The sequence below is a fragment of the Mustela erminea genome, chromosome 1 (genome assembly GCF_009829155.1).
Source record: "Mustela erminea isolate mMusErm1 chromosome 1, mMusErm1.Pri, whole genome shotgun sequence".
Classification (NCBI taxonomy): Eukaryota; Metazoa; Chordata; class Mammalia; order Carnivora; family Mustelidae; genus Mustela; species Mustela erminea.
Window position 1 is genome coordinate 71,433,620 of NC_045614.1, and position 18,176 is coordinate 71,451,795.

The 18,176-nt window shown below is 51.2% G+C and overlaps 1 protein-coding gene across 16 annotated transcripts in view; it reads left to right on the forward strand.

Moving 5' to 3' along the window:
* TRAK1 (trafficking kinesin protein 1) overlaps positions 1-18,176 on the forward strand; it is a 117,531-nt gene that overhangs the window by 86,288 nt on the left and 13,067 nt on the right. For 6 of the 16 annotated variants that reach the window (XR_004279065.1, XM_032313514.1, XM_032314064.1 and 3 more), the window contains 7 exons: positions 611-741; positions 1,386-1,460; positions 2,121-2,258; positions 6,408-6,484; positions 7,977-8,213; positions 9,239-9,555; positions 16,005-16,223. Coding sequence is in view for 15 of the 16 variants with exons in the window: in XM_032313514.1 (XP_032169405.1) it covers positions 611-741; positions 1,386-1,460; positions 2,121-2,258; positions 6,408-6,484; positions 7,977-8,213; positions 9,239-9,555; positions 16,005-16,223 (1,194 nt within the window). In the remaining variant the exon portion in view is untranslated. Of the gene's footprint in view, positions 1-610; positions 742-1,385; positions 1,461-2,120; positions 2,259-6,407; positions 6,485-7,976; positions 8,214-9,238; positions 9,556-16,004; positions 17,572-18,176 lie in introns of those variants that run through there. The other 10 variants (XM_032313840.1, XM_032313977.1, XM_032313454.1 and 7 more) reach the window with 3 other exon arrangements.

Below are 18,176 nucleotides of genomic sequence, written 5' to 3' on the forward strand. Positions count from 1 at the left end.
ACTAACCAGTTACGGTTTCTCATAACTGATGGGTGAAAAGTGAGACCAGAGTTCTCCATTTTGCAAATAAGTACTCCCCCACCGCCCTCTCCATCGTAAGTTTACAAGTTAAGACACAAGGGCAAACGGTATTTTGAGTTTCAGCAAAACATTCAGTAAATGAAACACACCCCGTCTTTTCTAATCTAGTAAAATGAGTTATGACTCTGAATAGGGGTTGAAAACACTCCAGGGGATTACACTGTGCCAGTAGCAGTTCCTTCTAGGACAGGGTGCAGCAGGGAGCTCCTGTTAATGATGTGGACCCGTTCATGCACAAACGTGGGGATTCGGGCAGATGCACCGGGTGGTGGGGCAGTCATCTCCTGGCTGACTCCCCAAGCCTGTCTGACTTTCTCTGGGAAGGGAGGCGGCTTTGGTCATCAGGGCTGGGTCCCCACACCTCTTCCTCATGATAGACTGAGCCCGTACGGGAAAACGGGCACTGTTCCTTCTTCACTGTCCTCTCCACTCCTCCCCCGTCTGGTAACAAAGATGCCTTTTGAGCACACCACAAAGAAACCATTCTCTCTGGGTCTGACTTTCTCTTGTTGTCATTTCTTGGTGAAAGGGGACGCCAATGTGCAGATCGCCAGTATCTCAGAGGAGCTGGCCAAGAAGACTGAGGATGCCGCCCGCCAGCAGGAGGAGATCACACACCTGCTGTCGCAGATAGTCGACTTGCAGAAGAAGGCAAAAGCTGTAAGGCTTCTGTTTCTCTGGCTGCCGCAGATGGCATTGGCCCCTGAAGACCGGGCCCTTTGGTCTCATAGTTCAGGTGTCTGTGCTGCCCCTTTGGAGAAAAGGCTTATTAGCAAGTTCAGCAGAGTGAACGAGTCACCCTGAACTGGGGAGGGCATCCTATAACCACCTCTCTCTTAAAAATAATCTGCACATCAATAGAATTCATTAAGAAAAGTACCGTAGATCCAGAGTTCTGGAATTTAACTCATGAATTTTTTAGTCTAGGGTTTGTTTTTACACACTCTGGTGTGTCCCGCAGCAGAGTCATATCCCCTGTAGATTTAAGCTGGAGCAGCAGCAAGACAGCAAGAACAGAACAAATACAGTTTCATTTCCCACTTCAGGCCTTTGTCAGAATCTCAAGGTGGAGCCTATCTGGGGAGGGGTTGTGCCTATAGTGGCGGGGAAATGGGGGGCCATCCAGCATGAACACGGATGTAGAAAAGGCTGCCTTCAGAATTACAGAAAAGACAAAATGGGACTCTGGCATAAAAGAATCACTGTAGAAATGTGATAGGATCGGAACAGACCAGGTAATAAGAGGCAGTCAGACGTTTCCAGGTATCTTGGAGGAGAAATTGACGGGCCTTTGCCTCTTGCAGTGCGCGGTGGAAAATGAAGAGCTGGTCCAGCACCTGGGGGCCGCTAAGGATGCCCAGCGGCAGCTCACGGCCGAGGTGAGCGGCTCCCCCCGCCCCGCCCCCCTGCCTTTCCCCAGGCCCGTCGTAGTTAAGGTGCTCAGCCTCCGCCTGACGGGCCGTGGGTCGTGTCCGCCTCGCTAGCTATCCTTACTCTGAATTGAAAGCCATTCTTATTGGTAAATTCCTGCTGATGCCCATCACCTCTGGCGAGCACCCAGGAGGCCAGGCCCTGCACAGCCCGCTCCTGTTCGATGTCCGGTGAGAGAAATGGCCCGGAGCTCACCATGGAAAGGAGCCCACTCACAGATGTGGCTGGAAATGAGGGTGTTGGCTTTGAAAGGAATAACCATTTTTTATTGGGTCTCATTGGCACAAGGTTCCAAGAGTTTTAGGGGTACAACGTAGTGGTGAGACACCTCTGTACATTACGCTGTGGTCACCACACTGTTGCCCCATCTGTCACCACATGACAGCCCTACCGTCCCACTGACGCGATTCCTGTACCATGCCTTTCACCCCCGTGACTTACACACCCCGTCACTGGAAGCCTGTGATCTCGGTCATGCATTAGGACTTGGGAGGTTAGAAGCATGCCCCAAGTAGGAGCCGGACTGAGCCTCCAGGGCCCTTTGGGGTTGGGCCCGGAGGCCCTGGGCAGCCCCGCGCTGACCCTGCATGCCTTTCCGGTGCCCGCAGCTGCGCGAGCTGGAGGACAAGTACGCCGAGTGCATGGAGATGCTTCACGAGGCACAGGAGGAGCTCAAGAACCTCCGGAACAAGACCGTGCCCAACACCACATCCCGGCGCTACCACTCGCTCGGGCTGTTCCCCATGGTGAGCGCTTGCTCGGGGTCCCTGCTCCCCACCTGCTGGGCCGCAGGGTGCCCTGGCAGAGAGGCGGGTCTGGAGGGGAGGTGCCGTGGGTGGGCTTCTCTTTCCACTGCTTAGATCAGATCAGCAGCTGGGGCTCGCGAGCCCGCTCCTGGCAGACTCACTCCTCCTTTGCCGTCTGACTCGGTCCTTTTTTTTTTCTCCTCGTGTCCATAATGCATATATTTCATGGGAACCTCAGCTGTCTGGAAGATCTTACTCATACCTTGTTATTTTTCTAACCGTACTAGAATATGAGCTGTTTTGGGCTCACAGTGCATTCCAGATTTCTTAAGTTGCCCATGCAGTTCTGCTGGTTCTTTCTAGGCTTCCTGGTCATCCTCTTGGGGGCTTTCAGTGTCTGTGACCTGACAAAGTGTCTGTCTCTCCACCCGGAGGGGCGTTTTCATTGCTACAAAATGATTTCCCCCACAATCTGATTTTGTAGCTCTGGCCTGATCTGTTTCATGCTTGGGGTTTAGGGAGACACGGTTGAGAAGGGGATTTTCCAGGTCAGCCCCTCCCTGCTGGGGTTCAGCAGCACTGTGCAGGCCTCCTCTGCTAGCCTTTTCCCTGTGATGCTTGTTGATCTTCCTCGCTGCACCTTCTTCTGTCAGACTAAGGCCTCTCGAAGGCGGGGGCCATGTCTTCTTTGCTCCTTTCCTCCGTCCCTCTCTGGGACACTCTGCTATCTACTCGGAGCTTGTGTTACAGAATTGTACGTGCTTAGTAGCTACGAGATTTGGATGGGTGGACAAACAGACCAAAGAACAAATGACCAAGACCTTTTATATTTAGATCCTGTTTCATGGTTTGAGGAAATACCACAGTCTTTTTGAGGAGACGAGAACTTTTGAGAGAAACACTCCCAAATGAAGACGAGTGGATGGCGGTGTCAATGTTTGTGACGCTCCGTCCCCTTGGAGTTTGGCCTTTCCTTAGGGCTCTTTCCCTGTACACCCTCCACCCCCGTTACTGACACTGCTCGCTCCCCGCCTTGTTGTCTGGCCTACTTTTCCTAAATCATGAGCTTCTTTCCTTTTATATATCAAAATCAGGCTAGAACACACACACTCTTTCTCTCTCAGCTTGACTACATCTAATAAAACCAAAATGAAAGATACATGACATAGCTTTCCAAGGGGCAGACTGGTGGTCCAGGAATCCCAGGAAAGGCAGCAAAGAACATTCGGTGCCCCCCGATTCCTCCGTCTGGAGCCAATGACAGCTCAGACTGGCCTACGACATAGCAGTGTGTGCTCCCTGCCTCAGTTTCCCTTCTTCTTGGCTTCCCACCTTGGCGCAGTGGCCTCCTGGAGGCATCTTATTTCCATGCACTTAGGAGGCCCTCCACCGCATTCACTCTCAGGGACACACTTGTTTTCAAACGAAGCCGTGACATAGTGAAGTCAAACTGAAAATCTGTGTTTGGGGCTTTTCTGCAGAGATTCTCAGCTTTCATATTTGCTGAGGTGGAGCTTTTGCTTGTCTTTCCCTGGAGCCGTTGGCACAGCTGGCCTCAGTTTTTGAGGATGGCTATTTTTTTTTTTTAATTTTATTTATTTATTTTACAGAGAGAGATCACAAATAGACAGAGAGGCAGGCAGAGAGAGAGAGGGAAGCAGGCGCCCCGCTGAGCAGAGAGCCTGATGTGGGACTTGATCCCAGGACCCTGAGATCACGACCCGAGCCGAAGGCAGCAGCTTAACCCACTGAGCCACCCAGGTACCCGAGGATGGCTATTTTTAAAGTGCACCATGTATTAAAGGTATTTGTGGCGCTGAGTGGTGTTGTGCCCGTGTTTCTGGAGCAGAATGGCCAAATCTGCCAGTCTTGCTCCCAGCCTCTCTAGTAGCTCAGTCAGACCGTGAGCAGCAGTTTCTGCCTGAGGAGTGCATTGCCAGCTCTTTTGTGTTTGGCAGGAGCTTCCAATCGGGGATCCCCAGACAGGACTCAGGAGGCCTATGAACCTGAGGAAGGGGCACATCTTTTCTCTTAATCCCTAATTGCATACAGTGCTTCCTTCTCATATGAAGGTGGGCACCAAGGCACAGCGTTAATAGCACCCATGACTTTGTCACTGGTGGAGATCACAGCTGCTGTCTGTTGTAAGATGTCTCCAAGTCCTATTCGTGCTAAGCTCCACTTCAAGGTGGCAGTAATTACCAGGCCTGAAGCCAGGTCCTGTGTGTTACCGTATCACGATTGTTGTTATTAATAGTCTAGTGACTAGTTCAATATATCTGGCTTCCTTTTTGTCTTAATTACTTTATTCACTTAAAGATATTGATGTGAGAAGGGGTCCATGGCTTCCCCTAGACTGCTAGGGGGCTCAGGGCCAAAAAGGGCACAGAACCAACTTGCAATTTCCTCCAGGCATGGCCTTGAAATTAGTCGTTTGGTATGTCATCTCTCCTAAGTTGTATGAAGGTCCTTTCCTCATGCAGAGGAAATGCACTCTGAATGCAAACTATATGGTGAATTACAGTAGTAAGAAAAGGAAACTTGCAGGGTGCCTGGCTGGCTCAGTCAGTTAAGCTTCTGCCTTCGGCTCAGGTCAGGATCCCAGGGTCTTGGGATCAAGCCTCGCATCGGGCTCCTCCCTCTCCTCCCTGCTTGTGCTCTCACTATCTCAGTTTCTCTCTCTCAAATAAATAAATAAAATCTTAAAGAGAGAAAGAAAAGTAAACTGGCTTTAAAAAAGCTCACCCAGAGGCACCTGGGTGGCTCAGTGGGTTAAAGCCTCTGTCTTCGGCTCGGGTCATGATCTCAGAGTCCTGGGATCGAGCCCCCCATCGGGCTCCCTGCTCAGCAGGGAGCCTGCTTCCCCCGCCCACCTCTGCCTGCCTCTCTGTCTACTTGTGATCTCTATCAAATAAGTAAATAAAATCTTTTAAAAAAAGCTCACCCAGGGAAGCCTTTTACAACTTGGGTTATGTTGAATGGCAACCTGTACATAATAATTACTAAATAAAATCAGGTATGTATAAATAGGTTCCAGCTTCCAGCCTGGAGCATCACTCCTTGACTTTGGGGCTGTGGAAGTGGGTGCTCTGGAGTCCCCATGCTCTGTCTGCTGGGAAGGCATTGGCCACAAGTGGCTGTGTAAAGTTAAATCCATTAGAATTAGCACAGGGAATTTGGGTTCCCAGTGATACTGGTCATGTTTTAAGCACCTGATGGCCACCTGTGGCCCGTGGCTCTCACAGTGCACGGTGTAGAAAGAACATTCCTCTCATCTTGAGAGGTCTTCGGTTAACAAAGAGTTAGCCCTTCCCTTCAAGCTGTCCTAGGTGGTCTCCTTGTCTGAGATCCCAGCGGGTGCTTTTCTGCACACACTTGGTCCTCCTGTTGGCACCAACCTGTGCCGGTGTGTGGGGTTGCCTGTGAGTCTCTGCCTCGGGTGGTAAGGAGTGGTGGGGTGTTCAGGGAGGGGGCCGCTCATCAGGGAGTCTTTATCAGTGAGCCTCAGCTCGGGGCCTGGCCCATCTGAGAAGGGAGAAGCCATCTGTGACTGGCCTTCCCCTGACCCACAGAATCCACAACCTAGCTAGAGGAAGATCCAAGTGAACTCACTGTTCAGGGAACTCGTCGGGACTTCGTGTGTTTGGTGTCTTTCTTGGGGGAGGAGTGAAGGATTGGTAGTGGAAACGAGGTAGGAGCGGGTCATTAAAGGAGGGTGGGCATTGGGTCGTTGGTGGGGAGAGGAGCCTTCCTTGCACAGGAAGTGGGGGGCACAAGAGCAGAGGTTCACATGACAGTGCTCACAACTCAGGGCCCTTCCTCCACAAATTCCCCTGCCTCTCCTTGTAGGCAGAGCCACAGCTCCATGGTGTGGCCAAGGGAACACGGGGTTTGCTCTCAGATCCTTAGCCGCAGGGGAGTATAGGGGCTGTCCACTCAGTGCCCACTGGGGACTGCTCCATTTGGAACCCGCCATGGGGCTTGCTCACTCAGGGATTCCCCCCAGTGATGAGTGGTGACAGCCTCACGGAAGGGCAGTTTGCAGGCTCTGAGACCTCACCGGAGACTCCTCTGGCCAGCCAGCCAGCCGGGAGCCTCTTTCAGAGACTTGAATTGCTGCTCACTCCGTGTGTCTCTGGCTTTTCTCAGGACTCCTTGGCAGCGGAGATCGAGGGGACGATGCGGAAGGAGCTGCAGCTGGAAGAGCCCGAGTCTCCGGACATCGCGTACGGCCTGCTTCTAAGTTTTCCAGAGACTGCCTCACACCCTGTGCTCATCAAAACCAGCAGCATTTAGGCTTCAGACACCAGCTCTGTGGTCCTTGCACAGATTTGGGTCCGGGTTGAGGGAGATAAGAGCACACAGACAGTGATATATATCCCCCAGCTCCTCTTCCTAGGTTTTAAAGCTCTTCTACTAACTTCTAGAAAGTTGAGTAAGGAGAGCTGTGTTTCCCATCTCTGTTAATGCAGGCCTGTCTTGATACCACCCCTTGGTTTTATCTTTCCGTTCAGTGAAAAACAATACTTGGAAATGTTTAATGCCCGTTAGAGAAAGAGAGATCGCATGCTATAGGAGATACAGAGGGCTCTTTGAGGGGTGCATGCAAGGCTTCTGCCCTTTCTGGGTATGTTTACCGATACTGGCCCCTAAGGGCTCTCTCCCTGACATGAGACCTTGTGCTAGGCCAGCCCTGAGGTGTTTCCTCAGATGTGTGTGGATCTGATTTCAGTGTGTATTTTCTGAACTCAAAGCCCACAGCCAGAACTGAAATGGGATCCTGGGAGTGACCAGTCCCCGAGCCTCTGTGCGTGTGTGAAGCCTTAGGCGTCCCAGAAAGATGTGGCCTTTATGGCAATGTGCCTACCTTTGTCTCCTGTAAAAGGAACACATAAGGGGATGCCTGGGAGGCTCGGTTAAGCATCCCACTCTTGATGTAGCTCAGGTCATGATCTCAGGGTCATGAGATGGAGCCCGTGTTGGGCTCTGCACTGGGCGTGGGGCTCTGCACTGGGCGTGGAGCATGCTTGGGATTCTCTTTCTCGGTTTCTCTCCCCTTCTTAAAAAAAAGGCGGGGGAGGGGCGTGGAAACAAATGAACATCAAGGAGGTTCCACTCTTAGAAACAGCAGTTTCTAAATAAGATTCCTGTGGTGTTTATCATCTCATTGTAGAAGTTTAAGATTTTGTCTGGCTTTCATATATATATATATATATATACACACACACACACGCACACACACACACACACATACATATATATACACATACACACATAAACAGTCAACAAATACTCATTCTACAGATACTGATGGAGCCCTGTTATGTGCTGAGCAGTGAACTCTGCTCTCCTGGACCTTGCATTCTAGGCACCATCATGACGGAGGAAAAGTAGCCAGGAGACTAAAGTCCTACTTAAGTACTTGTACTTGTGGGTCAAGCCTAAGGGAGAGAAAAGCAATATCCCTTTGCTAGCATCACCTCTGGGACATAGCCACAAAGTAGAGCCCTGAATTCAGTGGGTACTGAGTCTCTTGCTTTCCAGCCAACAGGCTTAAGAAACACATGGAAGGCAAGGGATGGTAGGTTGCTTGGGGGGCTCACATGGGCCAGCTGCCTTTCTCGCCTCTCAGATGGTAGTTTCTAGAGGTTGAACTCCGCGATCATTCCTGCATTTGTTTATTCATGGATGTTGTGCATCTTCTCCACACTTCTCCAGGCACCAGAAGCGAGTCTTTGAGACAGTGAGAAACATCAACCAGGTCGTCAAGCAGAGGTCTCTGACCCCATCCCCCATGAACATCCCAGGCTCCAACCAGTCCTCAGCCGTGAACTCCCTCCTCTCCAGCTGCGTCAGCACCCCCCGGTCCAGCTTCTACGGTAGTGACGTTGGCAACGTTGTCCTGGACAACAAGACCAACAGCATCATCCTGGAAGCAGAGTCCGAGGACCTGGGGTGAGCCGGCGGGGAGTTTGTAATCTTTGGGTCTGGGAGACAGGTGGTGTGGACGGAGGATAGGTTTGGCTCACAGAAGAGGGAGGCGGTAAAGAATTGCCTGACAAGTATAGACCTTTCGTTCTGTAATCTGTTTTGCCAGGACCTCTGAGTGTGCGCTCATTCTTGATTCTGGTACTTTCACCAGTGGCAGGAGGCACAACAGGAAGTCTGCCGTTATGTCAAATGCTGAAGGGGGGGATAAATGATTATTTTCTGTTACTTCCCTGTCGGGCTCCAGAATAGACCTTTGTTTCAGGGACCTCTCTGTAGCTTGGGTGTTTGGAAGGCTGAGGAGGACTCAGGCTCTGACTTGTGATCAGAATCCAGTTTGCTGCAAAGGGTGCACATCATAGCCCTGTCGCTGGGGTGGGGCCTCCTCAATGGTGGGCAGCCCCTCTGTGTCCCCAAGCCCTGTAGACCCACAGCTGCGCGTGCGCGCATGCACACACACACACACACACACAGGCACGTCAGCTGTGTTGTACACCCTTTTTCTGTGACAGAGAGATTGGTTCTTCTGACCTCTTGGCTCCGAGGGGAACTGCTTGATCAGAACAGCTCTTTCAGTTCAAGAACAAAGAGAAATACCCCTAGAACCTGTGACCCTTCTGGTAACTAGGACTTCGGTCTGAAGAAGTCGTCTTCCTGAGGGCTCACGAGGGAGATGTAGCTAGGGACGGAATTTTTTACATAGTCTGTGCGAATTTTCATTACACCTCAGTGCTCTCCCCCCACCGGGCAGAACACCCAACAGAGGGAACTAGGTCCCCCCCCCCCCCCCACCCCGTAGGCATTTCCGTCCCCAGCTTTGCCTAAATTTCTGCTCCTTGCCTTGTTGGCTTCCCTAGCAAAGAGCCTGCGGCCACCAGGAAACATGTGCACCTCTGGCCACCTAGCAGTAAGGACTGCCTCGAGCCGTGCACTCTACCCTGCATGGCGCCCGCTGCGGGGTGCGCCTCGCTCAGCCCTATCTCCCTCCGCAGGAACGACGAGCGGAGCAAGAAGCCTGGGACGCCGGGCACTCCGGGCTCCCACGACCTGGAGACGGCGCTGCGGCGGCTGTCCCTCCGCCGGGAGAACTACCTCTCGGAGCGGAGGTTCTTCGAGGAGGAGCAGGAGCGGAAGCTCAGGGAGCTGGCGGAGAAGGGCGAGCTGCTTAGCGGCTCCCTCACGCCCACGGAGAGCATCATGTCCCTCGGCACCCACTCGCGCTTCTCCGAGTTCACCGGCTTCTCGGGCATGTCCTTCAGCAGCCGCTCCTACCTGCCCGAGAAACTCCAGATCGTGAAGCCGCTGGAAGGTGATCACCAGGGGCCTCGGCCCCTCTCCGCCCTCCTCAGCGACCGCCTCTGGTCCCTGCTCCACCACCAGCAAGCAGGCAGCCTCTGTCATGCCTACTCCTTTTTCTTCCGAGACAGCCTCCCCCGCTGCTGGTTTGAATTCCTCTGACGGTGGCGCCCAGCCTGGGTCTCCGTCTCCCGGGGCAGGTGTGGGAGTGTGCACGCCGGCCCCGGGCCGACTCTGACCTCCTCCAGTTAGGCCAAAGGAAAGGAACGAAGCCTTCAGGCCAGTTTCCTAGTTCTCTTTGTTGTGCATCTGGAACCTTAGAAGTTAGCATCTTTTTGAGAGGCAGAGGCACTGCTGACGTACTAGAAAGTTCATTAGGTCATGCCTGGGGTCTGAGAAGCGCAGGGAATTTTTGCTGTCCCCTCTCAGAAATGCTGGTGTCAGGGAGGGGTTCAGAGCACATGCTAGAAGTTGTTTTTTCAGGAACCACCTGAAAGTGATCTGCAATTATGGGCTTTCATGTTTTGTTTCCATCTTCCAGTAAAGAGGGTGTGGCTTTCTTCCCGTGCTGTGGGTTCTGAGCAAGAGGCCTAGACCTCCACAGTCTGGGGGCCGGGAAGGGGGTAGTCAGGGAGGTGAGTGAGCTCTGTACTGCCTCAAGCCTGCCTTTCCCAGGGGCAGTTTACTTTTTAGTAAATTGGGACACGAGATGGTTAAGCTCCTGGAAAAAATTCACCTTTGTTCTTTGCTTTTTCTTCCAGGTGTTATAAAAATATCTTCCCTCTAACTACCCACTTAACCCTGTCAGGAGCCACTGAGAGTTTGTATTTTTCATTTTTGACTCCTTTAGTTTGGAAACCTCTGTGAGCGTGAGAAGGTACTTTAGAATTCTGTATTACATATCTGATGCAAAGTCAAATCAGAATTTCTATAAGGCCGTATGTCCCATGTTAGACCTATATTTTTAAGGAGTCATTTTAGGCATATAGTCGATAGTTACTCATTCCTGCAATTCCCTACCACAGATACACTGTTGATGTGTTAGAGCTTTGCTCTCTGCCTAAAAAGAGTAGGATTCTTTTTATCCTGTAAGAACCTGTTGAGAATGTGTGGGGTAAAATGAGGGTGTGCTTGTTAAAGACCCAAGACATGCTGGGTCCTGTAGTCTCCAGAGCTAGGAAGAGGGTGGGCTGACATTCTTTCTTCAGAGTTATTTTTTAATTGTATAATTCAGACCCTTATTAGCTTTCAGAAAAGGGATGGCTCGTTCTGTTTTTAATTGTTTATTCAGTTGTGAGTTTGGTGATTGTTTCCTGATCCATAATTATGTCTGTTTTTCTTTCAATAAAATCTTTCTTTTCTGCAATTTTACTTTCTGCCTTTCTTTTCTTTTTTTCTCCTTTGTCTCTTAAAGCTCATTGGAATTTATCATCTCTATTTCGTCTGGTTTCTGTATTTGACTTTATGTTTCATTAGATCATCTAAGAATATGTCTTTGGATTCATTTTCCAAGCATATTGCAGGAAAAGATTTTTAAAAATTTATTTCAACCAATTCATCTTTTTTTTTTCCTTTTAATCTTGTGACTTAGCAGTATTTTTTGTGTTACTAGAAGAAGAGAAAATCCCTGGAGGTGTGCTAGATCAGTTTCATCTACAGTACCCTTCTCACCAGGAAGTTAAATCACTGCTGTTAAGAAGTCACGTTGTATCACTACGGACTGTAATGCCTCCTTATGTTAGAGATTCCTCTCCTCCGTTTTGTAGTTCTCAGACTTCTCAGCTATTTCACATACAACAAGTATTTTCTTTTTTCCTTGCCTCCACAATTTTTTTTGTATTACCTTGTTTAATTTGACGAGATGGAGTGCTGACCCAGAAGTCTGCCTGGCACTGGGTTCAATGCAGCTCCAACTGTGGCAGAAGAGAAGTGACCCTTTTGAGCCCCGTTTCTCTGACTTGTGAAATAAGGTTTACATCTGCCACACAAAATTGTCAAGAGTAAATGTGATTATGCCTGGCACCCAAGAGGTGCTAATTAAAACTTAGGTTCCCCAAACTTGCCATGTCCCAGCAGTTCAGGTCTAAAGGGTGTTGAGAACCCAGACTAGCACTGTGCCAGGGCCATGTTTTCGTACCATCCTTTCCTGTTGGCCCACTCAGAAGCCGATCGTATCCTTGATCTTCAGTGGCACAGATCAGTGTGCTGGGATGAGGTCCCTGGAGAGCATTGGCTGGGATCGTAGATAGCCAGTCTGGGTCTTCCCTCTGCGTCTCCCTTCCCTATTTAAAGCATCCTGGTATCTGCTTGTTGGTGTCAGCTGAAGTAGTTGAGCTAGGTGTTTAAGGTCAGTACTCTTGCCCCTTCCTCTTACCCTAGGAGTTTAAGCAGGTGAAGCGCAGGCGAACTTCTCAGACTCCTTGACAAAGATCCGCATGGCAAAGATGACTCTGGCAGTATTTTTCCCCCTGTATTTGTTTGCTCTTTCTTTGTGGGATAATTAAAATCAAGAGGGTATTTCCCAGTAAATAAGTTCACATGTAATTAGTTGAAAGCGTACACTTCTTAGCTGAGCTAGACATTGTCCAGCAGGTTAGGTCTAAACTTCCAAGCCCCGGGTACTCCTGTGACATAGATGGATTTGGTTTCCTTCTCCTTTGATCATATCACAGCTTTTAGTTAGAAGAGTGAGATGTAGAAGGAAAGCAAACAGGGAAAGGCATGGTGACCATGACTGTGTTCCCTGCCTGGCCACATCCTTATTTCATCCTTAGCTTCATCTTGGTGCCAGCCAGGAGCATGAAGCCTCCTCTTTCCCTGACCCCAGCCTCGTTCTCTTGTGGATGGGAGGGAGGGGCTGGTCATGGGAAGTATCTCACAGTGCGGTGATTCTCCTGCATTGTGCTTGACAAATAGAGGAAGCCAGGCTTGAGGGGGTTGGCGGGGGGTGGCAGTGGGAGTAGGAAAGAGGCAGCCAAGGCTCTGAATAAGGTGCCGTTTATCCTTAATTTTTAATCTGTGCTCCATCTTGTACCTCAGGCAGTCATGGGATCGGTCAGATTCCTACGTGGCGGTGCAGGCAGTGGCAGCAGGAGGGAGTGAGGTGCGAGCTATTTTGCCTGGGTCCTGGACTCGAGAAACCCTCTTGGGGCCTTAGAACCAGTTGGGAATGGAAACGATACGTGGGCCTCCCCAGCCTGATGTAACTCAGATAACAGGGCTGTGGGGGCTTTGGCCAATATTCACTTTTGTAGGAGAGAAGACACCTGTATGAGGATTGAAAAAGCCAGTCGGGTGTGTTACTGCCCGGATTTCTGAGACACACACCGGGGAGGCCCCCTCACTGCTGACCCGGAGAAGGACAGACACTGGAGCCACCATGGGTTTGAACCTGGATTAGCCACCTGCCAGTTATGCAGCCTCTGGCAAGTTGCTTGACCACCCTGAGCGCCATGTCCTTATCTGTAAAATGAGGACAACAGGGTTATGATGATCGAGTTCCTAAGAATAGGTTCTTGGAGGGGTGCCTGACACCGGGTTAATGCTCAGTAAAGGTTGGCTCTTCGTGAGTAAGGGGTGCCCAAGGCAGAGGGTAAGAATCCAAGTACCATGCATCTTCCAGCATAATCTCTCCATTGTGATCTCAACTCCCTTGGCTCTGCAGATAACCTCATGTACTTGTGTAGCATCTTGAACTCCAAACAGCAACATTTCTCTAGCCCGTGCCGGGGGTGGGGAGAGATGAGGGCTGTCTGCTGAACAGAGGGAGGATGGAGGCCCGTGGAACTGGTGTCTGGGCTCAGACCTCGGGCCTCCCTGACTTCTTTCTTTCCCTGGGCACTGTAAACCTCTCAGTCCCCTTCAGAAGGGTGAGGACCTCTGGCACTTCAGACATAGTTCCTCACTTCCCCGTGTCTGTCGTCTCTCCTTTTCCTCCCCTCCCAAAAGTAGAGGTGATCTGACCACACCATACTTAGTCATTTGCCATCATCCTCGTGAGACCAGCATGTGTGTCCGAAGCTGGATGTCCCGGTGCCATGTTAAGACTTCTCCCCAGTGCAGTATTTTTGCCAGGAAGGTGCCTGGGCATCTGATGACCACAGGAACAGGGGCCTCATTATGGATCATGAATGGGGGTCTCCAGAGGGTCTTGAGAAATCCCATCAGCTGTAGTGTGTGTGCCTCCTGGCCAGCCTTGGATGGCCACCTAGGATGTTTACTGCCCACCATGGATGCTTCTCAGTTGCTGTGGGTTCCCGGCCAGAGCACGGAGGTCCTTGCTTGTTTACAGACCTGTGAACATGGGCTGGGGGGCAGGCCTTGTGAACTTACTCAAGGGACCTGGACTTCAGGGCTGCCGCTGCTCAGAGACTTGGGAAAATTCTCTAACTTGAGTGACTCTCAGTTCCCTCATCGGGTGCTTCTGAGCTGGGAGTTGATGTAACACCAGCTGCTCAATCAGGGTAGCTTTAAAAGAAACGCTGCTTAAAAAAAAAAAAAAAAAAAAAAAGAAAGAAAGAAAGAAAGAAAGTAAGAAAAGCTGCTGAGGCCCCGGTGTCTTGAGCATGTCTGCCGAGCCCTGGCTGCTTGCACCTGAGCTCCTCCGGGTTCTCCCGAGATCCGAAACCAGATGACCACAGCTCTAGGTCTGGGTGTCTCCATCTCAGCCCTGCTGACATCCAGGGCCAGATCACTCGTGGGGTGGGGGGCTGCCCTGGGCATCGTGGGACCCAGCATCCCTGTCCCTGCCCCTTCCTGTTCGATGCCATTAGTGCTCCCTCCTTCCCCACAATGGTGACAGCTGGAAATGTCTCCGTTGGTTTACCGAATGTGTGGGACAAGATCATCCCCTAGTTGAGAACCACTGCTCTTATCTCAGCACGTCATGAGAGGACAGTATTTGTTGTGCTAACTACCATGTTTCTTCTGCGTGTGGGGTATTTGCTATTTATATACGGTAGCGTCAGGTGAAGGTTGTACTTGTACCCACTTAAACCTGGGACAGACCTCCGAGGGGGTGTCTGGGGGTTCCCTAAACATAAACGGGCAGCATGTGCAGCTTAAAGTGTGTGTGAACTTGCCCACTTACAAGATCCCTTCAAGACCCTTTGGCTGAGGCTGCTCCCCAGGAAGCTCCTTCCTGGTGGTGGGTTGGGGGCCGCATGCTCACTGGGCACACCAGAGGGTTGGGGGCTCCTGTGGAAGGGGTTGTCTGGATCTCGCTCACATTCCTGCACTGGCCCCCGACCCCAACACCTGCCATCGTTTCCTTCTCTCTTCTCTTGTCTCCTGAGCTGCTGGTTCCTGGTGCCCCGACTTCCTGTCTGACATGCCCGGGGGCAGCCTGCCCCACAGAGGACACCCCTGGTAAACCAGCGGTGACTGGGAATCATTCATGTGGGAAGGCTCTTGCTTTCCCACTCCTGAGAACTGTTCTCAAAGCTAGGCATTTGTGTGGCTGACTAATTTATCTGTAGAATGGGGACTGACACCTGACCTCAAGGGCCATCATCCCCGGGCCATGCCAGGTGTAAAAAGTGTCCCAAAGGAAAAAAGGGTTGCTCTGACAAATGGGCTGGGCAGAATCCCAGGATGCAGGAACATACTGAAGGTTCTAAGATGTTCCTTAGTAAATCTGCTTCTCGACCCAGGTTGTGAGGCGTACTGGTACTTGGAACGCTTCTCTCTCTGAGCCGCCGTGACACCCTTGAGGTGCTCAGGGACATGCTTCGGTATTATTACAGACCTTGCACGATGTCATCTGAGTCCCGGGATTTGGTGTCACTGAGGAGATCTGCTCCTCTGCTTCAGACCTCTGTGTGGACTTCCATGCTTGTCGATCACACCTGGCTAGCCCCATTCCATCTCCCCAACCTGCAGCCTCTTGGTTGCTGCCAGAAGACAAACCCTAATAAGTAAAAGAGACCATAGTCGTGTGGGTGACTCTCATTTCCTTTTGCTTGTGTCTTGTGCATCCCAGGGTCAGTTCCAAATTGTCTTATGCTGCCTGGGCTTGCGTCTTCCCTGTCCCTGGCCACGGGTACTTGGCACAGATTCGGTACCCAGACACCCCCTTTTTGTACTTGTCTCGCTTCTTTTTCCTCTGCTGGGGCTCCTACATGGATGAGGTGTTGGATCTGGGGATCAACCTCGCTTGACTAAAATAGTTAGTCCCCAGATATCTTGCCACACCAGATGGTATTAGTTTCACTTTGTGAAAAAGATTCGCTTGGGATTCCTTGAATGGGTGGCCCTCCCAGGCTTGGCGGGCTATCAGCCCCTGTGGCACGGTGGCCGGGGCCGCTCTGCTGGCATCCCAGCCAGAGTTCACAGGCCGGGCTCAGATCCTGCCAGGGGTCAGTTTCCATGCTCCGGGGGTGGTGCCCACCGTCCGCTCAGATGTCCATCCTAACCCTCTCTCCTCTCTGTCCCCCCCTCCCTCTCTGCCCTTTCTCCTGCAAGGCTCTGCCACCCTTCACCACTGGCAGCAGTTGGCCCAGCCCCACCTAGGGGGCATCCTGGACCCCCGGCCCGGTGTGGTCACCAAGGGCTTCCGGACACTGGACGTTGACCTGGATGAAGTGTACTGCCTTAACGACTTTGAGGAAGATGACACAGGTGACCACATTTCCCTCCCGGGCCTAGCTACCTCCACGCCAGTTCAGCACCCAGAGACCTCAGGTGAGGGGTCCCGAGCACGCGAGACTGTCTCAGGCAGCAGAAGTTTCCCACGCCGGCCTCAGGCTTTCCCAGAGGAGATGCAGGAGCCGCCAGCGGCCGAGCAGAAGGAGGAGGAGGAGGAGGAGGAGGGGTCTGGTGAGGGCACCCCGATAAGTCCTGTGAACCTGGCATCTTCACCGGAGGCCGAGTTCTGGGCCATTCTCACCTCTGTCCCAAGCACCATCCGTAGTGGCTCTCTGTCTGTAGCTTCCGCTCGTCTGTGTGGGTGATGGTCACAGCTTCCCATTGTGAGGTTCTGTTGTGTAACGCAGAGTCTGATGCCCCCGTGGTGTCCGATGTAACGAGTGGGTGTAGCTCCCTGCCCATCTGGGAGGTGCATGGCCTGGCAGGGCTCCTGACAGGGGAGCAGGAAAGGCTGCTAAAAAGAAGTAGATTGTTGGCCCCCCACCCCATCCTGCCTGTCAGCTCCCCTGCTTCTGCTGTGGGTCTCTCTCCGAACCTGGGGGGCAGGTTCCCAAGTCCCACGGTGATTTCCAAACTAAGCTGAGCAGAGTTGGGCATCTTAAGGGGAAATGAGTAGAGTGCCCGAGGAGAGAATCTGTTATCTATGAGGAGCATCAAAGTAGGAAGAAGCCCGGAAAGTGTTCAGGATTTCAGACAACACTGGGATAAATCAGCCTTTTCCTCCATTTCTAACTTCAGTGAAGGTATATGCATTTTCTCTCCAGCTTATGCATGTGTTCAAAGGGGATTTTTCCAAAGCATTTTAGCAATACTCCTTAACCCAACAAACCCAAGGAGAATGTCAGTAAGCTTTTCCAGAGAGAGGACCCCAGATGAACTCGGAGAAGAGTTCTAGCTGATCACCTGTGCCCTGCTACCCCATTAAAGATGGGATCATGAGTTTGCAGAATTACCCTAGGTGACACTGAGATGAAATGGTTTGCGCTCAGGGCACCAGGACCACAGGGGTCATGTGGTTACCATTTGCCCCAGACCTCCTGGGTCTCCCCCCACCCTCACCCCACCCCAGCCATAGTGCTAAGAAGACAAGGAAGCTCTCTTGTGGAATCAGGGCAGAGACTCAGAAAAAGATGAATTCGCCCAATGCTGTCATCCCAGTGGCATCTTGGAGTCACTAGACTTGAGAAGAGGACATGCATCTTGGTGATTCGTAACTTTGGTTCACAAAGGCTGCTCTCCTGCCGTGAAGGACAGGACAGGAGAGAGCTGAGGTGCGTGGTGGTGCCTCCCTGCTAAGGGACTTTATTTGGGGCCAACTTTTCTTTTTTCTTTGACATAAACTTTAGAGATATCACCAAGTAAAAAGGATTGGTTTATCAAGTAAGCTTATGGTTTATTGATTTATTTTTTACCAAATAAGTTACCAGATTGAGCTTGCTCGGGAATGAAAATGAGTTTTATTTAATATCTTCACATTTAAGGAAGGGAAACCAGCTGTGGTATCCTGACTTCCCTTTGTTCTCAGCACCACTGACCTTCTGGAAGGCAGACAGTGGTACGGGAAACACGGTGTCTGTGAGCATTGTGACTGAAAGGATAGGAATCATGTCAAGGGCAATGACCCCTCCCTGCAGTCCTGCAGGTGGACCAGAAGGTGAAGGCTCTAGGCTTAAAGAAGCACCATTAGGTGTGTCTTTAAGAAGTTATTCAGAGGGGCGCCTGGGTGGCTCAGTGGGTTAAAGCCTCTGCCTTCAGCTCTGGTCGTGATCTTAGGGTCCTGGGATCGAGCCCCGCATCGGGCTCTCTGCTCAGCAGGGAGCTTGCTTCCTCCTCTCTCTCTGCCTGCCTCTCTGCCTACTTGTGATCTCTCTCTCTCTGTCAAATAAATAAATAAAAAATATTAAAAAACAAACAAACAAACAAACAAAAAAAAAAGAAGTTATTCAGAAAGAAGAAAACTTATCCTCAAGTCAGCTAAGAACTTCCCTC